At 41.9% G+C, this 13,575-nt stretch overlaps 1 protein-coding gene across 2 annotated transcripts in view; it reads left to right on the top strand.

The window, feature by feature from the left end:
- The window catches only part of LOC138282929 (alanine aminotransferase 2), a 305,965-nt gene extending 293,265 nt beyond the window's left edge, over positions 1–12,700 (top strand). For both annotated transcript variants that reach the window (XM_069220988.1, XM_069220987.1), the window contains exons 10-12: positions 907–1,062; positions 3,081–3,193; positions 9,590–12,700. In XM_069220988.1, coding sequence (XP_069077089.1) covers positions 907–1,062; positions 3,081–3,193; positions 9,590–9,680 — 360 coding nt within the window. In that variant the 3' untranslated portion in view covers positions 9,681–12,700. The remainder of the gene's footprint in view (positions 1–906; positions 1,063–3,080; positions 3,194–9,589) is intronic.
- Positions 12,701–13,575: the final 875 nt, after the last annotated feature.

Genomic DNA, 13,575 nt, shown 5'->3' with positions numbered 1-13,575 from the left:
TTGGGGTTGATCTGAACCCCCAACGGTGGGCTACCTTGGACCCAACTTTGAACCCTGTAAGTGCTTTACTTACCTGTGAAACTAATAAATACTTACCTCCCCCAGGAACTGTTGAATTTTGCACTGTGTCCAATTTTAAAATAGCTTATTGCCATTTTTGCCAAAACTGTACATGCTATTGTGATGATTCAAAGTTCCTAAGATACCCGAGTGAAATACCTTTCATTTAAAGTATTGTTTGTAAATCTTGAACCTGTGGTTCTTAAGATAAACTAAGAAAATATATTTTTCTATATAAAAACCTATTGGCCTGGAGTAAGTCTTTGAGTGTGTGTTCCTCATTTATTGCCTGTGTGTATGTACAACAAATGCTTAACACTACTCCTTTGATAAGCCTACTGCTCGACCACACTACCACAAAATAGAGCATTAGTATTATCTCTTTTTGCCACTATCTTACCTCTAAGGGGAACCCTTGGACTCTGTGCATGCTATTTCTTACTTTGAAATAGTACATACAGAGCCAACTTCCTACACTGATATTCCGTTCATTGGCTCACTCGTATTCTTGAGTCATCGAATGATACTCCTTTCATTGTCTTTCTCATATTCCATGAGTCATTGAATGATGCGCCTCTCATTGGCTAGCTCATATTCCATAGTAATTGAATGATTTATTGTGGCTTCAAAGACACATCTTCTACCAGTAAACAGTAAGTGTATTAAAACTGGTATCCACAACCCAAAGTTTGAGGAACCCGACTGTATATTCGCAGTCTAGTGTGGGGCTCTCCATGTCTTTTGATCACGCCTACCATTGGAACTGAGAAACATCCTAACAAAGCACGATAATAGATATAGATAATGATTCAATACTTGACTGTTCTTTGTCATTGCACATTGCAGGAAAGACAGGAAGTTCTAAGTAACCTGGCAGAGAAGGCCGCACTGACAGAGGAAATCCTAAATAAGGCACCCGGAATCCGATGCAACCCCGTCCAGGGAGCTATGTACTCTTTCCCCAAGATTGAAATCCCAGAGAAGGCTGTGAAGTTGGCGGAGGTAAGGAACCATCACGTTTGTCCTTCTTTGACAGAAACCTTCATGTGTGCCGACTGTGTTTGTTTGGCAGCCTGTAGAGTGTCACAGGACTGTCCCAAGGATGCAGCACATTGAAATATTGGACCGCTAGCGCTGGGATCAGTGAATGTTCTGAGGATGCTGCAGCTGGATGTGGGACAGAAAATAACCACTGGAGATGGAATCCGTGAACATCAGGATGCTGCCTCAGGGAGGTCTTTGTGGTTCTGGATCATCCTACACACACTTGGTGTTAAAACACGCTGCAGATAGTCCTTGATGATTTTGGTGGCACTGCCTGAAGGTATTGAAATGAGTCACTTGTAAGATATGGAAGGAACTGGGGTCACTCCCTGCTCTAAAGGTGTTTCAGTGTGTTAGTGATGATGAGAGATGGAAATGGGTTCAGCCACTGCTCAGGGAATTTGTGCATGAGTATATGGTGCTTTGGATAGAGCTAGTCTCACTCACTGTTCATAGGATTCATCAGTGAGTTTGCGATCCTTTGGAAGGAACAGGGGCCACTCTGGTTAAAGATGGCACAGTGAGCTTGTGATCTTTTGGAAGGAGCAGGGCTCTCAGTGCTTTTAGAGGATTCTTCAGTAGATTTGTGTTGGTCCAAGGAGGAGCTGTGCTCACTAATTTTTATGAAGATACCTCAGCGAATGTGTGGTAATGTTGCATGAGGCTGGTCTCAATCAGAGCTCCGGGGGTGTTTCAGTACATTTATGGTGATGTTTGATGGAGCTGGCCTCCCTCAGTGGTTAGAGGATGCTGTGCTAAGTTTGTGGTGATGCTGGGTAGAAGTTGCCACACCAAGTGTCTGAGGAGGCTTCATTAATTTTGTACTGCTCTGGCCTCACCCACAGTACCGAGGATCATTCAAGGGCATCTCGTTTATGTTGGAGGGAACTGGGCTCACCCATTGCACCGAGGAAGCTGTGGTGAGATAATGGTGATGGTGGAGGGAGCTGGGCTCACCAAGTGTCCTGAGGATCCCGTAGTAGGTTATTGATGATGCTGGAGGAAGCTTGACACATCCAGTGTTCCAAAGATGCTGTAATGAGTTACTGGTGATGCTCGAGGGAGCTGGGCCCACCAAGTGTCCTGAGGATCCCGTAGTAGGTTATTGATGATGCTGGAGGAAGCTTCACACATCCAGTGTTCCAAAGATGCTGTAATGAGTTACTGGTGATGCTCGAGGGAGCTGGGCCCACCAAGTGTCCTGAGGATCCCGTAGTAGGTTATTGATGATGCTGGAGGAAGCTTGACACATCCAGTGTTCCAAAGATGCTGTAATGAGTTACTGGTGATGCTCGAGGGAGCTGGGCCCACCAAGTGTCCTGAGGATCCCGTAGTAGGTTATTGATGATGCTGGAGGAAGCTTCACACATCCAGTGTTCTAAAGATGCTGTAATGAGTTACTGGTGATGCTCGAGGGAGCTGGGCCCACCAAGTGTCCTGAGGATCCCGTAGTAGGTTATTGATGATGCTGGAGGAAGCTTCACACATCCAGTGTTCCAAAGATGCTGTAATGAGTTACTGGTGATGCTCGAGGGAGCTGGGCCCACCAAGTGTCCTGAGGATCCCGTAGTAGGTTATTGATGATGCTGGAGGAAGCTTCACACATCCAGTGTTCTAAAGATGCTGTAGTGAGTTACTGGTGATGGTGGAGGGAGCTGGGCTCGCCAAACCTCTGAGGAAGTGGTGGTTTTAGCAGTATTGTTGTTACACTGATAGGCTGTCTTGAATTTCTTCCTATTTTCTGCCTAACAGTTTTGTTGCTGCACTGATTGGTTGAATCTGCCTTTCCGCATCTATCCTTTGACGCTGTACCCATTAGCTGACTGTCAATATTGGTGCTACAGTCACTGGCCCCGCTGCAGTGCTGAGGGTGCACTCATTGGCTGTTATTCGAGGTTACTGACCTACTCACTAGCTGGGAAGGTTGAAGGTCAATATTTACATCCAATAAAGCAGAGTTATCATCTCGTCCACAGGCTCAAGGTCAGGCTCCAGACATGTTCTTCTGCATGAAACTTCTGGAAAACACTGGGATCTGCGTGGTTCCAGGCAGTGGATTTGGCCAGCGTGACGGCACCTACCACTTCCGGTGAGTCCCTCTGCACCTGGTGCTGTCATACCTTAAATCCTGATGTACGTCCGTTTGCCTCCAGCCCAGTCTCTCGGCCACCCCTCACGCTCTTGTAAAAAAAAAAAAAAAAGCGTTTGCAATGCAATGGGTCTCGCATTTGCTCGAGTTGGAGCTATTTGCATTGTAAATTCCTAAGTGGACCTTTCTTGCCACATAATTTGAAAATGAAAAGTAAAAAAGTTGATAAAAGCGAGCCGATTCAAAGTGCCATGGCCACCATGAGCATGCGCATGAAGGAGAGACACAAAAAGAAAAAAGTTTGCTCACAATCAAACATATCCGCAATCGTGCAATTCTCCATCTAACAGGGGCAGTCTGCAAGGCGGTAACAAAACCGCCTCAGGAAGGACAAACGTAAAGCATTTACCAATGATACCAAAGGATTTTTGAAAGGCAAGCCCACGATGAAGTGAAAGTGATGGGCGTGTGGTGGGCGTGGTTAAAACCTAACCTAAAAATAAGCTATAGTTACTAGTGAATTAGATATTTGAAGGTAGGTAATTGGTAGACAGGAATGAGAACTCCCCTGACGTTTAGACTGGTAGTACCGAAGACAATTCGAGGAAACCTCGTGAAAGCTGGGAGCGGTCTTTTCATGCCTTGGTTGTAGGAGGACTTTCAGTACATTCTCAATAAGTTAATGACCTTGCCCCTGGATGAAAACTTGACTTACAGAAGTACAGATCTGGCTCCCACGGCCCTACTCGTTACACCTTCAGATGGTCTAGTTTCCTACCCAGTCTCTACCTTCTCTGCCCTCTTTTCTAAGCTAATTTCTAACCTCCTCCTTCCCATTTCTTCCTGGCCTTCATGACTTCTTCCAGTCTTCCTCCCTCCTTTGCCTTAGTTCTGTCAACTTCTCTTCTCTTTTCTTATATTTTGGTTTTTACTACTTGCTTTCTCTTTCTTTGTATTCCTTAAACTCCCCACTCTTCCCCTATTGTCGCTTCACTTAAAAAAAAAAAAAAAAAAAAAATCTGATCTGGTTTAGTCATCCCGTTTCTGATTCTCCCTTGTTCTTCCCATTTCCACATTCCCTCCTGCCCATTTTACATCTCTATTTCTCTTGTCCTCATTTGCAGTTTGTTCGACAATTCTGCCTCTTTCTTTTTTCATGTTTTATTCAATTGCACACTCTTGCCACTTTCTCCGTTTTTTTTCTAATTCTATTCTGTTCTGTTCTATTCTATTCTGTTCCTCTTCCCGTTCCGGTTCGTGCTCCAGTTCCTGTTCTCTTCCGTTCTGTTCTGTTCCATTCTATGCTGTTATATTTCTATTCTATTCTATTCTTTTATATTCCTATTCTATTCTATTCTATTCTTTTATATTCCTATTCTATTGTATTCTTTTATATTCCTATTCTATTCTATTCCTATGCTATTCTATTCTAGTCCTGTTCTATTTCAATTCTATTCGATTCCTTTTCTAGTTCTATTCTAGTTCTGTTCCGTTCCGTTCTATTCTATTCTATTCTATTCTAGTTCTGTTCTGTTCCGTTCTATTCTAGTTCTGTTCTGTTCTGTTCTATTCTAGATCTGTTCTATTCTAGATCTGTTCTAGTTCTGTTCTATTCTATTCTAGTTCTGTTCCGTTCCATTCTATTCTAGTTCTGTTCTATTCTATTCTAGATCTGTTCTAGTTCTGTTCTGTTGTATTCTAGATCTGTTCTATTCTATTCTAGTTCTATTCTAGTTCTGTCCTGTTCTATAGAGCACATGGCTGTCCCACTGGGACTTCCTAGTCCTAAAGTATAAGATTGAGCATAAGCATGGAGATTAGAACAGCCAGTTTTCTGAAAGCTCCTCAAATGAGGTACATATATGCAACCTTGGAGGAAGAGAGTTCCACAGTTTGGGACCCAGAAGAACAAAGGAGCATCCTCCTTGGCTAGGCAGTTTCACTCAGGGCATCAGAGCAAGATTCTGACTACCTGAGCATAGAGTGGCTTATCTATATAGGTGGCCAACAACCTTGGATAGGATGGTCCATAATAAGTCATGAGTTTGTTCCTGTAGCACAAAGCTTTGAACTGGATGTGTTTATCAATAGAGAGACAATGAAGATTCTGTAAATGAGAGCATTCTGAATAATCTGAAGCCTATTCGTAGAGTGTGTGGTTGCTCCTGAGTAAGGGACATTCCCATAATCTAGTCTGGAAATAAGTAAGTCCTGCACAATCATCCTTTGAGTAGAGGGGATAATAACCATAACATTTCCTCAAACATCTGAGTAGGCCAAAACAGCTGACAGCCACCTTATTTAATTGATGATCCATGGTAAGCTTTTTATCCAGCCGAGAACCCAGATCTTTAACCACCTGTCTGGGATTGGGAAGAGGCCCTAGTTCTCCAGGCCACCAGTGTGGGTCCCAAAAATGAGGCTGGTTGCCAGACAGTAGAACCTCTGTCTTGTTACCATTTAAAATCAGACAGTTTTTCCTCAACCATTTCATGACCTCCATGAGGCAGGAGCTGAGATTGGGTAACCTGGAATCATCCTTTGCACAAATCGATACAATAATCCGGGTGTCGTCTGTATACGAAAACAAAGTCACACCATAGGCCTCCACTATGCCGGCCAATAAGGTTGGTAAACATTAAACAACACGGACACAAACAAGAGTCGTGTGGAGACCCACATAGCAGCTGACACAGGGTGGACTCGTGGGGCTTCGAGATGACTTGAAGCAAATGATCTTGCAAGAAGGAGAAAAACCACAGCAAGGCTATGTCCAGGATGCCACTTACGGCTAACCGCTGGAGAAGCACAGGCTGGGAAACAGTATGAAGCGCTGCTCTCACATCTAGAAGGTTAAGAAGTGCAGGTCCTCCTCTATCCAGGATCAGTCTGAGGTGCTCGGTTGCTCCTAACAGTGCAGTTTCCATGCTATGACCAGGACAGAAACCTGATGGAGTTGTGTTTAGCAGACTATGAGCATTCAGATGTTGTAACAATTGGTGTGCTTTTCAAGGATCTTTGCACAGATAGGAAAGAGCGAGATCCGGCGATAATTCATAAATTCAGTTGCATCCAAATTGTTTTTTTTAGCAGGGGAACAACAATTGCATGTTTCCAAGCCAGAGGGGACCGCACCATTCAAAATGGCGGTGTTAGGCAAATTAAACAGAACTGGGGTTAGTATGGGACTCACGGCTCTCAAAATTCCAAGTGGTAGATGATCCAGCGGGGGGGGTAAGACTTGATGACGTCCAGGAGCCAAGAGAATAGCATTATATATGGGATAAAAAGTTACCAAGGTAGGGTCAGAGGCGAGGGCTGACGCAATTTCTGATGAAACGTTGAAGGAGGCATCAATGTCCGCAGCGTTTCTGATGAAAAAATCAGCACTTGGTCCTCTTACTAGGGGTGTGCAAAGACTTTTTTTTTTTTTCTCATGACCTTCATTAAACTCTTTATAAAAATTAGGATTTTACAAAGTTGTAGCTGTTTGGGCTTTCGCAGATCTTGAATATTTGTGACACTTTTAATATCCCACATTCCCTACTTGGAGTAAAAAAATAAATATATATTTTCTGTATCTAAAAAGGCCACAGGAAACCCGTTTGACATTGTTGTATGCATACCTATTTTTATGCAAATGTAATAACGACGTGGGTTTGTGTGACACCCCTCTACTTTTAAGGTCGTAATAAAAACCTAGCAAGCTCAGTGCACACCTCGTTTCACAATTAAGTTGCTAGAAAATGGCGCAACCAGTTCAGCACAATATTATCACGCGCAAGAAAACATTGCAGCTTACCAGTGGGTGTGTGGAAAAAAAATGCATGGGCAAGGCCGAAGGCAAAGTCACAAACTAAATAAGCATTGGCCACCTCAGTAGTTCTGTCTTTAAGCAAATGCACTTAATGTCAAGCATTACGATCAACTACCATGGGAATGAATATGTATTTGTGTGGAAGAAAAGAACTGTAGAGTATTATTAGTGTAGGTTAAATGATCAAGTGAGGATTGCACTGTCAAGCCAGACCTAAAACTCTGTATAGGTTAATGACTGCCCTCCTCCCATCTGTGCCAGAGAAAGACAAACAGCATAACTTACCTAGTTATCTGAGACACTTTAACAGCATTACAGTGTCATGCCTGTGCCCCTGAAAGTTCAATTTCATTCAGACTGCTGGATAAATAAAGTGTTCACAGTGGTCTAGGGCGAGCACATTTTTTGTGAAAGCACACAACTTCTGCCCAATCAAAACATGCACTCCTAACGTGGGCGGAGCCACACCCCCTTTCTAGTGTTCCTCACATAATTGTCTGGTAACAGCTACACTGTATGCCAGACCATAAAAACCACAAAATGACCAATAATTGCAATTTTTTTTACGAAACCTAGGGGCATATTTACAAGAAAGTGGTGCGTCATAGATGAGGCACCACTTTTCTTGCATCCCCCCCCCCACGGTACCGAACGACACCTTGGTTGCAATGGATTTACAATATGGCGCTCCATGGCGGTCGTTAGCACAATAGCATGAACATTTTTGATGCTATTGTGGCACTTTGGTATACTAACGTCAAAAATGTTGACTCCGGTGTAGCAAAGCACAGGGAGGCCCATTGATTTTAATGGGTGTGTCACTATAACACCTGCCTTCAGCAGGCGTTCAAAATGATGGAAAAAGTGGCGCAGTGAAATCTAGTAAATTTCACTGCAACATTTTTGGGGGACTTCCTGTGCCAGAACACCCACCTGCATTCATTATGCCTGACGCAGGCATAATGTGGCCAAGGGTTTACAAAGTGGTGCAATCCATGCATTGCGTCATTTTGTAAATATGGCGGGGCAGAAAAGCCACCTTAGTGCTGCTATAGCAACAAAAAAAAAACAAAAAAATCCACTATGGCAGCGCTTAGGTGTGGCACAAGGGGCTTATAAATATGTCCCCTAGTTTCTGTAATAAAGACTTTGCTCACTCCTACATTTTATCCGTTTACGTTCGTGTTTGATCTTAAGCATAGGTAGATATGCTTGTTCCATCTGAGTCCATGCTTGTACCGTGCTTTGATGTCTTCAAGGCTTTTTCATTGTTCTCCCATCTTTCTTTCACCTTACTTTTCTTTTTCCCACTATTCGTCTTTGCTCCTTCTTTAACGTTCATTACTTTACTGGTCTTTCTTTTTCTTTACTTTGTTTCTTTCATTTCTTCCTTTTGGTCCTTTTATCTCTTTTCTCACTTCCCTGTACATCAAAATGCCCCTCTCCTTTTTTCTTCCCTGCTTTCTTTTCGTATTTTTACGGTTCTTTTCATAGTCCCCTGTACTTTTTCTCCTTCCTTCGTTGCCACTTCATTCTTTACTATTACCCTATCCTTATTTACTTACTTTAAAAGTTTCTTCATTTTTCTACTTTCCTGTCCTTTCATCTCATTTCTTTCCTCCTTGCCCATTTTCTTCTCCTCTTTTCTTTGCTCTTCATTCTTTGCCTGTCTTTCTGCAGTGATGTTCTTTGATTTTCTTTTTTTCCTTGCTTTCGTTCTAACATATTCTCTAACTCTTTTCTCTTTGCTTATATTTTGATGTCCTTTGTTATTTTTTCATTTTCCTCCCCACCATTCATTGTTTTCTCTTTTTTTCTACTTTCCTCTACCTATCGTGGCTATTCAGGTCTCCCCCCCACACTTCCTCCCTTTCCCTGGTCTCCATCATCAGATTTCTATTGGTAGTCATAAACCGCGAGTAACACTGATGTTACTGCAGTTGTGGGACGGTGTTAGTTACTGCTAGATCCCCCAGGGGAGTGGTGTCATTATAAGCCCTTTGCAAGGACTACATTTCTCCTAAAAAAAAAAAAGTGAAATTCAGTCAGTATGGCCTATAGATAGATTAAAAAAAATATATTCTATTAAAAAATGTGTTCTATTGTTACAAAGCAATTACATCTTGAGTAAAAGTGCTCCAGAATCTACACTTAAGTGAAACCACTTAGGGTTTATTACCCCAGTAAAGAGTTTTATGATTCAGAACTAGGATTAAAGGTAAATATATTTTCCTTTTGCTGCCCTTTCCTACTCTTTTCATCATTCAATGTTGTTCTTGTCTTTTTTTTCTCTCCACCCCTCCACCTTCTCTCATCTTTTGCCCTCCATCTTCCTTTCTCTCATCCAGCTCCTTTTACACATTTGGAACATGTTTGTTTCATTACTCCTGAAGGTCGATTTTCATTGTTTTTTTATTTATTTTATTTTAGTTGTGTTTTTCCCTTCCTTTTCACTTTATTTTTTTCTGTTGCCTTTTCTTCACCTAGTACGTTCTCTATTTCCCAATGTTCTGGTCCCATGTCTTGATGTACTGGAGTAAGTCTGTTACTTAGTCTTCCCATGTTCTTTCTCCCACCAGGATGACTATCCTCCCACCCAAGGAGCAGCTGAAGACCCTACTGGAGAAGCTGAAGGACTTCCATGCCAAGTTCACACAGGAATACTCATAAGGGAGAGCCTCACTCAATGCTAGGACTTGATTCAGAGCTTGACATGATTAGGAAATCAACCAAATCAACGCATGAGCAGCAGGTGGCACATAGTGCAGGAACAGGCTGCAGACGGGGCGGGGCTTTGCTTGGATTGGGAGAGACACTGGAGATGACAACAGAACTAACCTATGGGACAAACTCGCTGGGTATTGGACACAACCATCAGCCATGGTTGTCCTAAAGCTGCTTTCTTCATCTGACTAGTTTGTGTGCTGTCTATGGGTATCTTGGACATTTGAAGCCTTAACTCTGACGTGCCTGTGATGCCTTTCTACGTGGGCATCTATAGCTCATTTCGACATTCATGACTCGGTGATCCTGTGCCTTTGCCAGAAACAGTAAAAATCCCTATGGGTTGTTACTGTTCTGTGTCCAGCGCACGGCTTCAATGAACTGCAAAGTGACCTGCAGGAGTTCTCTCTTGAATGCACTTAACGTACATGCACTTTTGGTGTGTCTGTAACCTTTCTTTGGTGCATCTTCTGAACATCCAGTACTCACTTACGTGTATCTTCATTGATGCTCAATGGTGGTGCACTTGCATCATCTAGTTGGTGCATTCCCAAGAAGCATCACCTGTTTTTTATGTTGTTCCCCATTGAAGTAATTTGTGACCTGTCAGTGGTGGAACGTACTAAACGCACAATAATCTTACATTTCTCATTAGCCAGAGAAGCCAGATGGTGCTCAGCCTGTAACTTTTAGGTCCGACATCTCTGTGGAGGTCATTACTCCTGCAGCTCCCCTTTTGAGACCTTCATCACTGTGTCTATACCCTCTGAATGATGCATCTTAGAGGATCCCCTTATGTTTCTGGTTTCTCTTAAGTTACTTGGCACTGTACTTCTAACTTCTCAATGGTGTACCCATGACTCACTTATGGTTCTTGCCCTTTGTTGGAGACCTTCATCATTGCACCTTTTGTTTGTAGATCTCCAGGGACCAAAATATTTTCTTCTCCATCTCTTATGAAGCTGAATAGTGAAATGACTAATGTAATATACTTGATGCACACGTTTGTTTAGGGAGGTCATCACTGGATAATACCTATTGACACAAAAACAGAAAAACCTGCTGTTTGCGGTTATTGTGTTATTATTCTGCTATGCTGTCGGATTGCAAAGCACAAGACCAACAGGGGTTCAGATGGTAAATGTGTACTGTAATTCAGAGCATTCTCTAGCCAAGTCACTGAGGGCCCGATTCACAAAGGTAAACTTAGACCTGATGTCTAGCTTTAGACCTGAAGTCTAACTTTAGATCCGAAATCTAAGTTTAGTCTTAAACTTAGACCTGAAGTCTAAATTTACACTTGAAGTCTAAGTTTAAATTGGTGAATCAGATCCTGAGTGTGTTAGAGGAAGCCGTAACTCAGTGACATTTGAGTCGGCAACTCAGCAATTGTGTGGGGGTGCATGTTGTCACTTTATTAGGAGCGGATGGTGGGTATTATGTTGTGTTGCATTATGGGATTTAAGTGTTTAGCATTTACAGCTGCAAATCGTTTTCCAGCCAATTAACTGAACTAACTCAACTGTATAATACTTACTGTAAGGGCACTGTTAAGCTCCCTGCTGCTAGTTTTATCTTGCACTTTTTTGTTGGCCAGTTAAGGACATGTCTCAGGAAGCCAAGAATCACTGCCATCTAGTGGCCGTTCGTTCCCTTACATAAAAAGATAGTGGCACATGCCTCATTCTGTAGCTTGATGGGTGGATGTCCCAGCTGCCTTTGCCAGTCTAGTTTTTGTATCATTGTCCTGGCACTGATATTTGAGTCTACATGGAGCTCCCAAAAGGACGATGCTAGGAAAAGGCCCAGACTCTGTGACCGTCTGCATTTTTGCTTTCCGTGCATAAATAGGTGGCCATGTTGTCCTACACAGGTTTTTAGGTGGCAGATATATGCACTAAATGTTTTACTAGAATATTTCACTAGCACATAGTCACTCGGCAGCAACAATGGAACTACATCAACATAGTCAAAGCAGCCAAGATGGAAGTAACCAGTACTCCTGGTAGATGGCCAGTTGAATCGCTAAGATTTTATCCTATGTCCAATGATGGTATATGTGTATTAACAACATGAACATGGTTATACCAGTATGTGAGCAGTATGGGGTCTGAACATCCTATGGTCAATAGTGAGAGCAAACTGTAGAGCTGCTAACATGGTCCTCTGACATGCCAACATCCATCTCCGCTAAGCATGCTTTATGCCAACAATCTTTGGTCCCTTTCCTGAGATTTATAACCTTCGTTGTTTTTTTACTTCATCCAGACTTTTAAAATCCCATGTCCAGCCTCCCAAATAATCACAGGTGCCTTAGTCCGTCTCAGGTGATCATCCAAGAAAGCCAGTACCTATCCCTCCATCCTTGGACACGCCGTTATCAATGACCCAGGACCACCCTGGATCTCAATACCATGATGCTACTGTAGGTTTGGTTTTGGGTGGCTGACTTGAAATTAGGTCAGCACCAACATCTGGGACTGACATCAATGTACAGAAGAGTCACATTTTGCCAAACTTCTGGTTGTTTCAAGCTTGCTATGTACTTTCCTTCTATAGATTAAAGACGTTTCATGAGCAGTAGATCAACCCGTTATGTTGCGTCCATGGGGTAGCGCTTCACTTGAGCCCGCCATCCCTCTGCAATGCTAGGGCTTGTCCTGTCATTTTCAGCCTTAGCTCCACTCTTTTCTATTTGTGAAGCGCAAGCAATGTCTTGTGTTGAGCTGAAGTCTTCCATCCAGAGTTTAAGTACTGTTCCAAACTGTTCTCAATGATTATAGCACACACTACAGCCAGCAAACATCAAACTGTCCATGGATTTACAGGTACCACACAAGAGGAGCATCACTCGTCGCCAAATTTATGATTGTACAATCTCCTGTGCATTATATTATAGATCTCAGTAACATGTTTTAGAAATGAAAGTGAATAAAGATATATATTAAATATGAATTCTACAAATATTCAGTGCTATTTGCATTTTATTCTGACACTGTAAGAAAAAGGTTTGCTTATTACTTTGCCAAATGATTTCACTCTCTACTGAATTGAATAGGAGTGACACTTTTGGCATCACATGTACCTCAGCTTTGTGTGAAGTTGTATTGTCTGTCAGTGGCAGGCACAATCCGGTTCCAAGGAAATGAGCCTGTCACTTCACAGCGGAATGTATGTGGTATTGTTATATTTGCTTTTATGTTCATTTTGATTAGTTAACAGTTTAAATATAAATCCATCTATTCTTGACTCCAATACTTGTCCTACTCTTGCACTTAATTTATATCATCAATGGCTTTTATATAACTTGCCTACATCTACTGTCTGTGTTGGTTTTCTTTAATGTTTCATATTTACCCATATTCATTATTGTGTTCCATTCATTTCTCTGATTGATATACTTTCTTTTCTTGATGTCCTCTTTGTTAGAAATGTTCTTGTTCTCTATTAGTTTGATACTGATCCTACTCCATTGTCAATTCATGGACTTTCATTGGAGGATTTAATACGTCTTTGAATCAAAACAGGATCATAATCAATACAACAAGAAATGTGGGTTGCTATCAAAACTCGAAAAACTAATTGATTAAATCAGTTGGGTGTTAAGAGTAGAAACTATGAAATAAAGTAGATCAATTTATGCAAATGTCACTGACATACAGTATGAGAATAGCTCATGATAATGTCATTGAAAATGGCACCCAGGGCACGTAAGGGGATTAAAAAAAGCAAAATATTAGCATTTACATTTTTATTTGATCGAAAAGATCAGGGGAAAAACGAACAGAAGACATTATTTTTAACTGGATTTAGACAGTTATTATTTTTTGGACATTTTTGC

This window comes from Pleurodeles waltl, chromosome 2_2 (assembly GCF_031143425.1).
Source record: "Pleurodeles waltl isolate 20211129_DDA chromosome 2_2, aPleWal1.hap1.20221129, whole genome shotgun sequence".
NCBI lineage: Eukaryota > Metazoa > Chordata > Amphibia > Caudata > Salamandridae > Pleurodeles > Pleurodeles waltl.
The sequence above is the reverse complement of the archived record's forward strand: the minus strand, read 5'-3'. Positions and strand labels throughout refer to the sequence as shown.